Source organism: Cebus imitator, unplaced genomic scaffold (assembly GCF_001604975.1).
Source record: "Cebus imitator isolate Cc_AM_T3 unplaced genomic scaffold, Cebus_imitator-1.0 Scaffold254, whole genome shotgun sequence".
Classification (NCBI taxonomy): domain Eukaryota; kingdom Metazoa; phylum Chordata; class Mammalia; order Primates; family Cebidae; genus Cebus; species Cebus imitator.
In genome coordinates, this window is record NW_016107569.1 from 65,159 (window position 1) to 77,308 (window position 12,150).

Here is a 12,150-nt window from a genome sequence, read left to right on the forward strand (position 1 = left end):
AAATAGAATGTCTTTATTAGCATTCCCTTCAATGTAAATAAATGTTTTTTCTTACCATGTTTATATTCAGTGCTATTTAAAGTATACAGAAATAGAGATTCAACCTAACACTTGACATTATTGAAGGAATGAAATGTGGGATACCCAGGACTAATCAAGGACAGGGGAAGGTTGCTATTGGGGACAATCAGATAGAAAACTGCAAGGGACAGGAAAATGAGGAAGGGGTGATAGGGGGTGGCATCCCCAGAAACTGATGGCAGGTTGGAGTTGAAGGATCAGGATTGCCATCTGAGGCTCAGGCTCTTACCTTATGCAGCTCAGCAGCACTTTCTTTTGGCAAATTCTATGACATCAAAGCCTCACTGGAACAACTAGGACCATGGGCGGGGGGGGTCTCGGGCGGGGGTCTGCGTCCAGGATCTCATATACGAAATGAAAAGCCTTAGCAAAGTATTAGAAGAGTTACGTGAGCCCCTTGTCTTCATCCGTATATTGTCTATTGCTGCTATAACTGAATACCTGAAGCTGGGTAATTTATAAGAAAAGAGATGAAGCTCACAGTGCTGCCGGCGGGGAAGTAGAAGCAGCATGACGCCCATATCTGCTTCACCGTCTGGTGAGGGCTTTTGTGTTGCGCTGCGTCACACATATCACAACATGGTGGACGGTCTAAGCGGAGGCAGACCTGCGTGAAGGACAAAACCCAAGGGGCATCCTGGCTTTGTAACAACCCACTCTCAAGGGAGCTAACCCAGCCTCACCAGAGCAGGGGCGCAGTACCTCGAGAAGGGACCCAGCCATTTGTGAGGGATCCGCCTTCTTGACCCAGACACCCCCCACTAGGCCCCACCTCCCAGCACCACACAGGGGATAAAATTTCAACGTGAGTCTTGGTGGGGAGAAACAACCACAGCCACACCATAGTGTCCCTAAAGAAAGGAAGGTGCTGTTTCTATTCTTGGTGCTGAGCCTCTTCCAGCAAGCACAGCAGGTTCCCTTTTCCCTGGCATACATGAAACTGCACTTTTTTTAGGATTTTTTTTTTAATGTATATGTGCTTAGGTTCTGAGAGTAAAAGCACTTAAATGTATTTCCAGGATCATGTTTCTTTTTTGGAGATAAAATTCAGCTACTTTCCTTTTACCTCCTGACTTTATTTGGTATTGCTTTTCCACTTTTACCAGTTATTATAAACAGTTCAGCCAAGAGGCATTTGGTACCTGCCTTTACTCTGTATATTGTGCTCTCTACGTATTGCACTGGTATACGTAGGACCATGACATAGTACGGAAACAATGCGCTCCCTAAATCCTAGAATTGCCAGAATTGTAGGATCCTCGCCCTTGAAAAAGAAAATCTTAAAATGGGAAGGGGAAGGATTTTACTTTTTCCAGCAGATAGTAAACATATGAAACTTATCCTGAGAGTCTGTAAGCCAAAAATATAAATAAATTTGGGGAAGTTAGATGAGTTGAGGCCCAAAACATTTTTAAGTGATGACAGGAAGAACTTGCTGTTGTTGAGAGTTCATTTTTCAATGCTGTAGGCTCCACAGGGCCAGCACCGTGTACCCAGCCTCACTGGATTGGTTAGGTGATCATTTCTTCTCACACTACTGCCCACCTTTGTGTGATTTGCATGTTCAGGCGTCTGCATGCTTGTGTCGTGGCAGGTGACCTTGGGAAAGGTGTTGAAAGTGATCGTCGTCATGCGGAGCCTGTTCATTGATCGAACAATAGTAAAGGGCTATCACGAGAATGTCTACACAGAAGATGGCAAGGTAAGCATTCTGGAGTCTTGTGCATTCCTTTATTTTCTATATCCCAGAGCAAATGTAGTGGAGTCCCAGATGAATGGCATTAAAAGCTAGCAATCATAGCTGAAATGATCAACAAACAGATTTGTCACTGTGAGGATGAACACTTTATGAAAAAGCATTTCATTCTCTCTGCTTGCATTTTTCATCAAGCTTCTGCTTTTTCCTCTAAGCCTGATGCCTTTAGTTGAATTTCTAATTTATCACCTTAGACCCCAGTTGCCTCATTAAATGTGTCTTCTGAGGAAATGGATTTTTTTTTCCCCAAGTCAAGCAGCTCATCAATAGCCCAGGGTTCAGGATTTTGCTTTTCCTAGAACCACGAGGAAAATTCCTGTTCATTTGACACAACCTGATGACACCCTTTTTCCCCAAAACTAACAAGTAGCCCTTAGGAAGTTGCTGTGCACAGCAGCATATTTTGGATACTGCTGTTGAAAGAAGACGTGTTACTTCCACAGGTGACTTGCTTCATGGAAAGTTCACCTGTGTGAACCCCTAATTCCTTTCAATTGCACAGTCTCCATAGGGCTCCACAGAGAGCGTCAGAGGATGCTGATGGGAGCTGACAGCCTTCTTGTGTGTTTGCACCGGAGTGTAATGAGCCCCCAGCCTGAGATGCCCCAGACTCTCCCAGGCCACTCCCAGTGCCGAGCCTCGTCTCCCCACCCCATCAGGAGCCTTTCCTTCTCTCATGACTCTCGTTAAAACGTAAAAGTTTGTTAGCATTAGTACTAGCACTCACCACCAGCAGCCGCATGATAATGAGAATGGAGTGTTCTTCAAAACAGGTGGTAAGTGTGGCTTAGCACATAGTAGGGCATTGCATAAAAAGCGCGGCCTGTGATATAATGAGATGTGTGCTTTGAACAAGTAACCCAGCATTTCCACATTCCACACAAGTGTCGTCTGCGTGGGACGCTATTCCTGCTCCGAGGACTGTGCACAGTTCTTGTAAATTTCCTCGTTGATACCAAGTCATTCATTGAGGGGAGGTTTCCTTTTCCTTTTTGGGAAAACCAAATGTCTTTGGAGCACACGAGTAAAGTGAGTCATCAGTCAGGTGTGGTCTGTGCATCTGATTCGTCAACTCTGACAGCTGCTCCAGAAGGTTCCACACCGTCGGTCAGCAGCAGAGGCAGCACTGAGGGTAGTATATACCCTCACAGAGACCATGGGCAGTGGCATTTTGAGATGCCATTCTTGTTGGGTTTTTTCAAAGTTGACAACTTCATTGTCACACCTGGTACAAAACAGCCCCTGCTTGCCAGGGACTACAGGGAAATTGGAGAGATGAAGAACGAATACGTAGAAAGGTGAGTCGTAATCAGGACCATGCTACTAGAGTTACCAACTCAGGGTGCAAATGAAGCATGCTTTGAATTGACATTATAAGAGGGAGTGGAGACTTGCCTGCTTTGCATGATACCTTTAACATTCGATTTAATTGCCCCTTACTGAAAGTGTCCAGTAAATAGTAAATACTCAATAAATGATAACTAGTATTATTTTTACTCTACACTTAAAACAGGGGTCTTGGAGTATAGAGTCTCATAGGGGTACAGTGCTTCCAGAACGCCTCTGATCGCCCTTTCTCAGCTGCTGCAGTTTGACTTCCTGTTTCCCCGAGTTTTCTTCTCCCTCTGCCCATTCCCTTTGGCCATTCTCATCCGGGTTACCCACACAAGGATCACTCATGATTTGTTTCTAGATCAGACTTCTTCCCATGTTCCTCAAATTTAGCCTGTCCAAAACGAAACTCATCATCTCTCACATTAAACTCAGTTTCCCTCCTCTTCCTTATCTTGGTGAACAGTATCACCGCCTCATTGGTGAAACCTTTCTTCCCTTCATCCTGCTGATCTAGGCTGTCAGTGACTACTGGCAGTTCTCCCTCTTAAGTAACTCTCAAACTGGGCCCCCACCCCTCTCCCTCCTCCCCGGCTCTCATCATCCCTGCACCGAAGAATGCACGCGCTGCCTCAGTTCTAGTCTCCAGTCCTGCCTCCCTCACAGTCTGTCCTTCACTTGGCTTCCAGAGCTGTCTTCCTAAAATACACATCCGAGCGGATGATTCTCTTTCTTTTCGCCATCTCCCCCTTGCCCAAAGCAGCCCTCCCCGAAGCAGGAAAGTGGGATATTAATAGATGGTAGGCACAAAGCGATGCATGGTCAAACAAGTTTGAGAAACTCTGGGTTAGAGAAAGTTCGGCAGGTTTCTTTACCGGGGAAACCAGTTCGCTGAGGTGCCTTACGAATCTCTGACGGCGGGTAGAGAGTAAGCAATATTTTCCTAACTTATTTGGCCACCAAATTCTTTTTCTCTTCCTTTATTCTTAGAACATATTGTGACATTGCCATTTTGCAGAACATACTTCTGAAAACTCTGGCTCGTAAAATAAAATCCAGACTCCTCTGCAAGGCATCTAAATGCCTCATGACGTTGCCCCTGCCCTCCTTTCTCATCTCATCTGCTGTCTTTCTCTACACACACCTCATCTTATCTCCTGCCACATGTGCTCCCTGTAGCTCCCAGGACATGCCAGACCCTTTCACATATGTGCACGTTCAGTACCCTTCGTCCTGGAATCCCTGCTAGTCCACCTGACAGAGTTTTACTCTTCCCTTTACACTGGCTGAATGCCATCTTCCTTCCCATCTTGTCCTCATTTTCCCAAGAGCCTCTTTGCTTATGAGCATGGGCTATGGAGATGGCAGACCAGGGTTTGCCTCTCCTTACAGCATGGAGTCATCATCGTTAGCACTGCACAAAGCGAACGTTGCCCACGGTGGCCATCGCATCCTCCCCACAGCATCACAACACAGGCGCTGCTCTAAGACTCATTGTACACATGAGGAAACTGAGACCTAGAATGGGTAGGTTGCCCACAGCCACATGGGGCCAGATCTCAATCCTGCATCTGCCAGGAGCTCCTCAAGGGCACAGGCTCCATCCTGTGACTCTGTCTCCAGGGTGCACTTCTGTGCCAGGAGCACGGTAGGAGCCCAGTCCTGTCTGGGAGGGGATGATGAAAAAGCCTGCTTGGGATATGAAAATGCTTAACCTGGAATGGAAAGTGGAGAATCAAAAATGAGAAATGGAACTAACAGGAGCAGCAGGAATTGAAGTCTCAAATAAGTCCAGGGATACAGGAGACGCGAGGAAAGGGCAACATTGGGCCCTCCTGATGAGAGATGAGCATGGCTTCTCTTCCTCAGAAGGAAAGTGGCTGTGCATTTGGGACCCTGACTGACATCAGAAATGTGGTGGGACAGGGAGCCTTGTGTCGCCCTTTTCATCTGTATGCGTTGGCCCAAGCAGTAAGCAGGGATCCTAAAACTGGACATTACAAGGCAGAGAGAACCAAGCCCCTTTGTTATTTTAAGGACACACTGACCACATTTGGTAGAGAAGCTCTCAAATGACTGCTCCGCCCAGAATCTAATCCTAGCCAATTTGATTAGCCCCTTCTTTTTTTCAGAGCACTTCACCAATGATAAAAATAAACCATGCAGACATTATTAGTGTTCCATTTTCAGTACTCTGTGTGTATACTTTATTTATATACAATCTAGGCATTAGTGCAATTAATATGTTGAATTGTCTGGCACATCCCAAATGAACTGTGGCATCTGGAAGGGGCCATCCGGGCCTGACGTGTGTTCTACAAGAGCACGTTGTTGCTGGAAACGCTGCTGTTCCCAGGACGCAGCCCTGCGTTTGCTGAGTTGGTGCCTCGGTGGCTGCAGGGGGGTGTTTTGCTGCAGTCTGCTGGAGCGCAGCCACAGAGGCCCTGGGCGTGGCTCAGGAAGCCTCCTATGGGCTTAACTTCTGCCTCTGCGGTTGTCTGTCTGTGTCCTCCAAGCCCAAAGCAACCAGCACATTCGAAAAAGTTTCATTATCCTTATTGCTACTGTAGTGGCCCAGCACCACCCCTAACTTCCAGACCTTGCAGGTTCTCTCCCCTCAGAATCCATCCCAGCAAGGCTGTCACTTTGCACTTGGCTAATAACAACCACCGCCACGACCCTAGCAGCCTGTCTCTTTAACCATGATGCATATTTTTGTTACCAAGGACCAATAGCCTGATTCCTCTAATAAAATAAAAATGCTTTTCAGACTTACCAACCCCTTATTCATTGCAATCAGGGAGTAGCAAGAGCCATGACTCAGCATGTTAGAAGGCAGGATTTAAGATGAATACCTGGCCATTGTCCTGATTTTATACCAGTCAGACTTAACCGAAAAAATATGTGTCTCAGTTGAATTTATCTTATTAGGGGATTTAGGTTATGTTAATGCTATAGCTTCATTAATTACCCCATATCAATAAAAAAAGGCAGCTTTTAGCCTCCGAGCATAAGAGAGGAAGAGAAATGGTGGTATCAAAGGAAACCTTCAAAGACAGCAAGAGCCGTCTCCAGGGTAATTTCTGATCCCCGCATTCTTCCCACTTCAAAGTTGGCTGTGTGTATGCATATGGGCCGAGGGGGTGGGGAGCTGAATCTGATTTCTCTAATAAGTGTTGGCATCAGCCCTGTTTGATATCAGATGCAGGGAACATTTTGAGTTGTTATAGCCTTTGAAATTGTTCAGACGACCTTCAGAAAAATGGCCTCTTGTTGCTTCCAGGGGGAAGGGTGAAAGCCAGGGAAAGGGGAATCCAGTTTAATTCATATGCAGAGGGTGCCCTGAAATTGTGCTTTCAGCAGTTTTTGGTGACAAATGCATGTCCTGATTGAGAATGAACAGTTGAAGAGTAATAGACCTGTAACGCTGTGTTCTTGGGCGAGGCTCGTGTTCACTCTTTCATTCTCTGAGGGGGGTGGACAGATTTGAGAAGGTGACCACGTAGAAGTTTATAGTTTTGAAAACATGGGTAGCCATGGAGAAACCCATCGCCACTGCTGGTTTGCAGCATTCTACCCAAACTGATAGGCCTATCAAAGCCTATCACCTGTTGACCTTGCAAGATGAAGCTACTAAATAAAGGTTCTAAACGTTGAAACCTTATGTGGCTTCTGAGTTTTATTTAGATAAGTTAAAATCAATTCCACTGTTTTTTGAAATGAAGTACGGAATTGATAACTTTCTGATAAGCTGCCAAAATGTTCGCTTGCTGTTAAATGAATTTTAGCGGCAGCGGTTGCCGCAGCAGCAGGCCTCAAAGCAGAACTGTGCTCCCAGAAGAGCCGCACGAGTGGCAGCTTAGAGAGCGCGCAGCCCCGGCATCCTGCCTGCTGTCTAGCTGGAAGGCAGTCTGTTCCTCCAGGGTAAGAGCTGGGCTTCTGCACACAGACCTGGTTTGGAATCCCCACCTCGCATTAACTGTGTGGTGTCGGACAAGTTGCCTAACTTCCCTGAGCCTCAGTGCCCTCATCTGTGAATTGGAAATGATTTTATCAACCTCACGTTATTGCCAAAAGGATTTTAAAAGATAATGCAGGTAAAGTGCAGGCCGAATACATCATCATCGTCATCATAAGTAAATGGCATCTGCCCTTGCTGGTTATGATAGAGGTGGTGGTGGTCCTCATTGCTGATAGAATCACCTACCTGCTGATGTTGGGTCATTCTGATTGTTCTTTTCAGTGAATAATTTTGATTTGTCACCATTTTCACCAGTTCTTCCTGTGTATCGAGAGGTCTTTTGATATCCTGGTGTTTGCCCTGAGAACCGATGTGTCTGTGCTAAAGCAGCGGGTCATCTGCAGGGTTTCTTTTCATTTCACCTGAGAAAGACCACACCCCCACCCTTAAAATACTTACTCCAATCCCCAGAGGCCAGGAGGCTGCTCTGGAGACTGCAGGCTCAGCCACCAATCACCACAAGGTTGACTTTTGTGTTCAGATCTTTCTAACGCTTGCTCAGAATACTGAAGGGTGCTTCACTTTCTTTTTCCTGTCACTATAGTTAAGAATAATTTCTCGTTCATCAGGCTGAAGGTTTGCAGCTTCCAGAATGCTCCTTTTTTGAATATTGCAGCCAGCAAAGAATTGGTAGCCATGTCTGCCTCTGCAGCAAATAAGCTGAAGCTAATAAATATTCACTTGGATCAGTCCTGGCTCCCTGAAATAAATTTCTGAAATCTTCCTGGCCCTGAGAGAGGCAGAGCATCGACTTCAGAATGCTCATTTCAGTGGCTTTCTTTGGCATAAATCTAGCAGAAAATCAAGTATGAGCCACCTGCTGTGCACACCTAGCAAAAGAGGGCCCTATTGTTAAGGCATCCCTTTCTCACCCATGAGCGCCAGGTAAACAGACTGTATTGTCTGAGGTCCTTCTGTCCCAGACGGTAGGAGCTTTTCCCTAGGGTCCTGAATAATATATTTAAACCTTTCAAAAAGAGCATCGTCCTCACTTTGAATAAATGTGGTGTGTTTTGAGAATCCATAATTAGGCTGGAGTGGCCATGTTTTCATTAAACCTCTGTGCATTTTTCTCTAGATTTTTAAAAATTAAAACATGTTGCAGATACCAAAGGATTTTTAAATATGTTTATCTTTTAAATAAAAACTATAACTTTTTAATCTAGCAGAGTCTTCTTCTCTGTTTTTCTCAGCTCTGTGTTTATGTCTTGGTCTGCTTATGTATGATGTAAGCAGGCAGGAAGGGTAAACAGTGAGAACTTCAGAAGAAACAGCTGTGGGCTCAGAATGGAAGGAGAACTATATTAGTTCCAAGTTCAGACATCGATGTTCCTCTTCCTAAAATTGAGACTTAGAAGCTTTGGCTTCTCCCTGTCATCTTGGCAGTGATTTTGGTACAACTAAAAGATGCAAAAGTCATTCTTATTCATCCTGCAACCCCTGAATAATCTTTAAATGGTGCATTTGTTAAGCCCTGGGCTAAACTGCGCTGAGAAAGTAGTATGAACCTGATTTATCCTCCAAACATGACCAGCTGCCCAACAGTAGTTTTCTTCAACAGAATTGATAACGTGGGGAATTAATTTCATATGTTTCTTTTGAGGTTTCCTTCAGAGTTATCTGGAGGTAACATGTCACTTTTCCCCTTGCAAATTGTTGAGCTGTCAAACTAGAATTCCAACACTGAAAGATCTTTAAAATTCTTACTCTATCCAGTGATTTAAGTGAGGGGCACTGACAGGCAATTGACACCAACTTTCTGAAGAGCAGTTTAGCCAGCGTGGGAGGAAGGTGAGCTGTTGAGGGCTTTTGTGGCAATCCAAGAAGGAGATGGTGCAGGCAGTGGGTGTAGAGAGAAGTGGGTGAACATGAGGTTCATTTTTTTGATTGAATGAATGAATGCTTGATCAGTGAAAGCACCTCCATTATTTGTCCTGGAGTTGGATGAACTAAACCTCTCCCCTCTCCAGCAGGAGTCCTACAGAAGTACAGAGTGGCCTCCTCAGAATCATCTTAACCTTCTCTACTATCCTAAAAGTTTTCAAACACAGTGAAATTTTCATGAAACGGATTGTGAACAGGGAAAAGCCAGGAGAACTAAATGAATATGGGTGTTTACAGCCCTGCTTTTCATTTCCAAGCACTGTTTTCAGAAAGCCAGGTTTCAGTGTCTTCCACAGAATAGACACCGAGCTCTGGAGTGTCCTGGGTCAAATGCAACACATCATGGCCTGTCTTCTTAAAGGATATTTGCCATTCGACTGCTTCTCAGTGCTTTCTGATGCTCCAAAATCAATCACACAACACATACAGCCCTAAATCGCCATGGCCCAGGGTCCTACTTAACCGCTGGCCAGCCCCAAAGGCAGGTTCCCAGAGGCCCTTTGACCAGGTGTTCCATTCACTCAGCTCTTGAACCCATATATTAAAGTCAACTTTTTAGCATCTACGGAACACCGGCATTCTCATTTCCTCATTGCCCTTGAGCTGTCTCTCTCAGCACTGTATTGGGGGTAGTTCTATTTTTGCCATGCTTAATTTGTTCTAAACTCTTGAAACAGTCAGAAGGCATTGATTTGGTATATCATGCAAACCAGTAAAAACCAAAATGGTTTTGGTTAGAATGAGCTACTGAAGTACCCTGTGTGACCAAGTGTAGCCAGAGGAGGACTGGCCTGGGTTTACTCTGAGTCCTCCCCACATTCTCAGACCTCCTCCAGCTTCCTCATTTGTCAACTAGTGGTGCCCTAGAGCAGGGCCTCTTGATCGGCCAGGCATCACATTTACCCTTGGGAGCAGGGGCTACGAAACAATGGAACAGGCTCTTGGGCCCACTCCAGCCACTGATTCAGACACTCTAGGGAGGGACTGAGCAATCTGTATATTAAAAAACAAAAACTTCCCCAGGGGCTTCTGATGCCCAGCCAGGATTTGAGCACCACCAGCCGAGGCCATTTGTAAGATGTCTCACCAGATAGCCTTGGGCTGAGGAACAGCTCTGAGCTGTTGTCTCCCCATCTGGAGAGTGTGATTGTTCGTTCGACCAGCCACAAGAGCCAGTCCTGGGGATTACACGAGTGTGTGAGTGAAGAGCCTAGTGTGGTGCGTGGCATGGAACAGGTGCTCAGCAGCTGGATGGTGCCAGCTTTCCTCCACTCAGAAAACACCTACTGATACCTGTGACATGCTAGGCCCCCTTTCTGGACCTGGGGAGGCAGTGGGAAGGAAGGCAGGCCTCCTGTGGTCACTGAACTTCCGTCCTGCAGGCAAGTCAGGCAGGAAACAAGCAAACAAAGAAATCATGGAGCTTCGGGCAGTTTTAAATGTTACGAAAACTTTAAATTTTGAAATGGTAAAGAGGGACTGGTGTAGTGGCTCATGTCTGTAATCCCAGTACTTTGGGATTCAGAGGAGGGCAGATCACCTAAAGTCAGGAGTTTGAGACTAGCCTGGCCAACATAGTGAAACCCCATTCCGCTAAAAATGCAAAAATTAACCAGGTACGGTGGCAGGCACCTGGAGTCCCAGCTACTCTGGAGACTGAGGCAGGAGAATCTTTTGAACCCAGGAGGTGCAGGTTGCAGTGAGCCAAGATCGCACCACTGTACTCCAGCCTGGGTGACAGAGCCAGACTCCACCTCAAAAAAAAAAAAAAAAAAAAGTGAAGAGAATCAAGTTACCAGGTACTGGAGAGACTGTTTTGAAAAGGTAACTGTGAAATGCCTCTCCAGTGAGGCGACGTTTGAGCTAAAGGGAGCATATGAAGAGCCATATAAGGGTTTATGGGAAAAACAAGTCAGGGAAAGGGCACAGCAAGTGCAAAGGACCTGAGGCAGCATTGACCTTGGCATTGAGAAATGCAAGAGCCGTGGTGAGAAGGGTTAACAGTAGTTACAATATTATTTCTTGAAGTCTCGAATTTTAAGACTGATGCTGATGATTTTTCTCTCCTTTCCCCCTCAGCTTGACATATGGTCCAAATCCAACTATCAAGTATTCCAGAAGGTAAGTTTTACTTTTTGCTTCTTACTCAAGAAGCATTAGGAAAACTTGAATGCCTTGAGATTTAAACATTGGTCTCAAATCAGAGGCTTTTAAAAAAGTGAAAAAAAAGCCAGACAGAAAAGAATGCTCACTATCTGATTCTATGTATATGACATTCTGGAAAAAAACAAAACCTTAGGAACAGAAATCAGATCAGGGGTTGCCTAGGGGTGGATACAGGGGATTGACCCCGAAGGGGCACAAGGGAACATGGGGTGGTGGGAGTATTCTGTGTCTTAATTGTGGTGGTGTTACACAACTGTACATGTTTGTCAAAACTCAGAACTGTATTACTACCAAGGGGCAGTTTTACTGTATATAAATTATACCTTAAGAAAAGCATAGGTTTTTGAGATGTTCCAGAAGCTGGATTCTGAGAAACCTAGCTTTAAAACTCGGTTTCTGAGAGCTCAAGCGGTCTCCACCGGTACCCTAGGGATGGGCCAAGGCGGCAGGCTGGCACTTTCTCACCCTGCCCCTTTCCCACTTTATGCTCTGGGGACACTACCTTTTTCAGATACTGGACTTCCTTATGAAAAACTGTTGTGGGAAATGTCAGACAAAATGAAAAGCGACCAGAGGAAATTCATTTCCCCAGCTTCTGACAATGCAGGGGACTTCCCTGGACCAACTCAGGCCCTGTGGCCAACGAGGATTCTGCCTTCCACCCTCCACCCCACCCCACCAGCCCCCACAGCACTCAGGGCCAGCTCCCTGCAGGGCAGCAGCCAGCTGCTTCTCTTCCCATCCGTCTTCGGTCTCTGGTCTCGTCCAGTGGTGAAATAAGAGAAAGTTGATCATCATCTCATTAATTCCCTCATCCAGCTCAACAGCAGGTATCCACTCTCCAGCACTTTGAGAGGCCAAGGCAGGCAGATCACCTGAGGTCAGGAGTTCAAGACCAGCCTGGCCAACA

At 45.8% G+C, this 12,150-nt stretch overlaps 1 protein-coding gene across 2 annotated transcripts in view; it reads left to right on the plus strand.

The window, feature by feature from the left end:
• The window catches only part of MED27 (mediator complex subunit 27), a 76,093-nt gene that overhangs the window by 40,469 nt on the left and 23,474 nt on the right, over positions 1 to 12,150 (plus strand). For both annotated transcript variants that reach the window (XM_017499013.2, XM_037728035.1), the window contains exons 2-3: positions 1,676 to 1,783; positions 11,154 to 11,195. In XM_017499013.2, the coding sequence (XP_017354502.1) occupies positions 1,676 to 1,783; positions 11,154 to 11,195 (150 nt within the window). The remainder of the gene's footprint in view (positions 1 to 1,675; positions 1,784 to 11,153; positions 11,196 to 12,150) is intronic.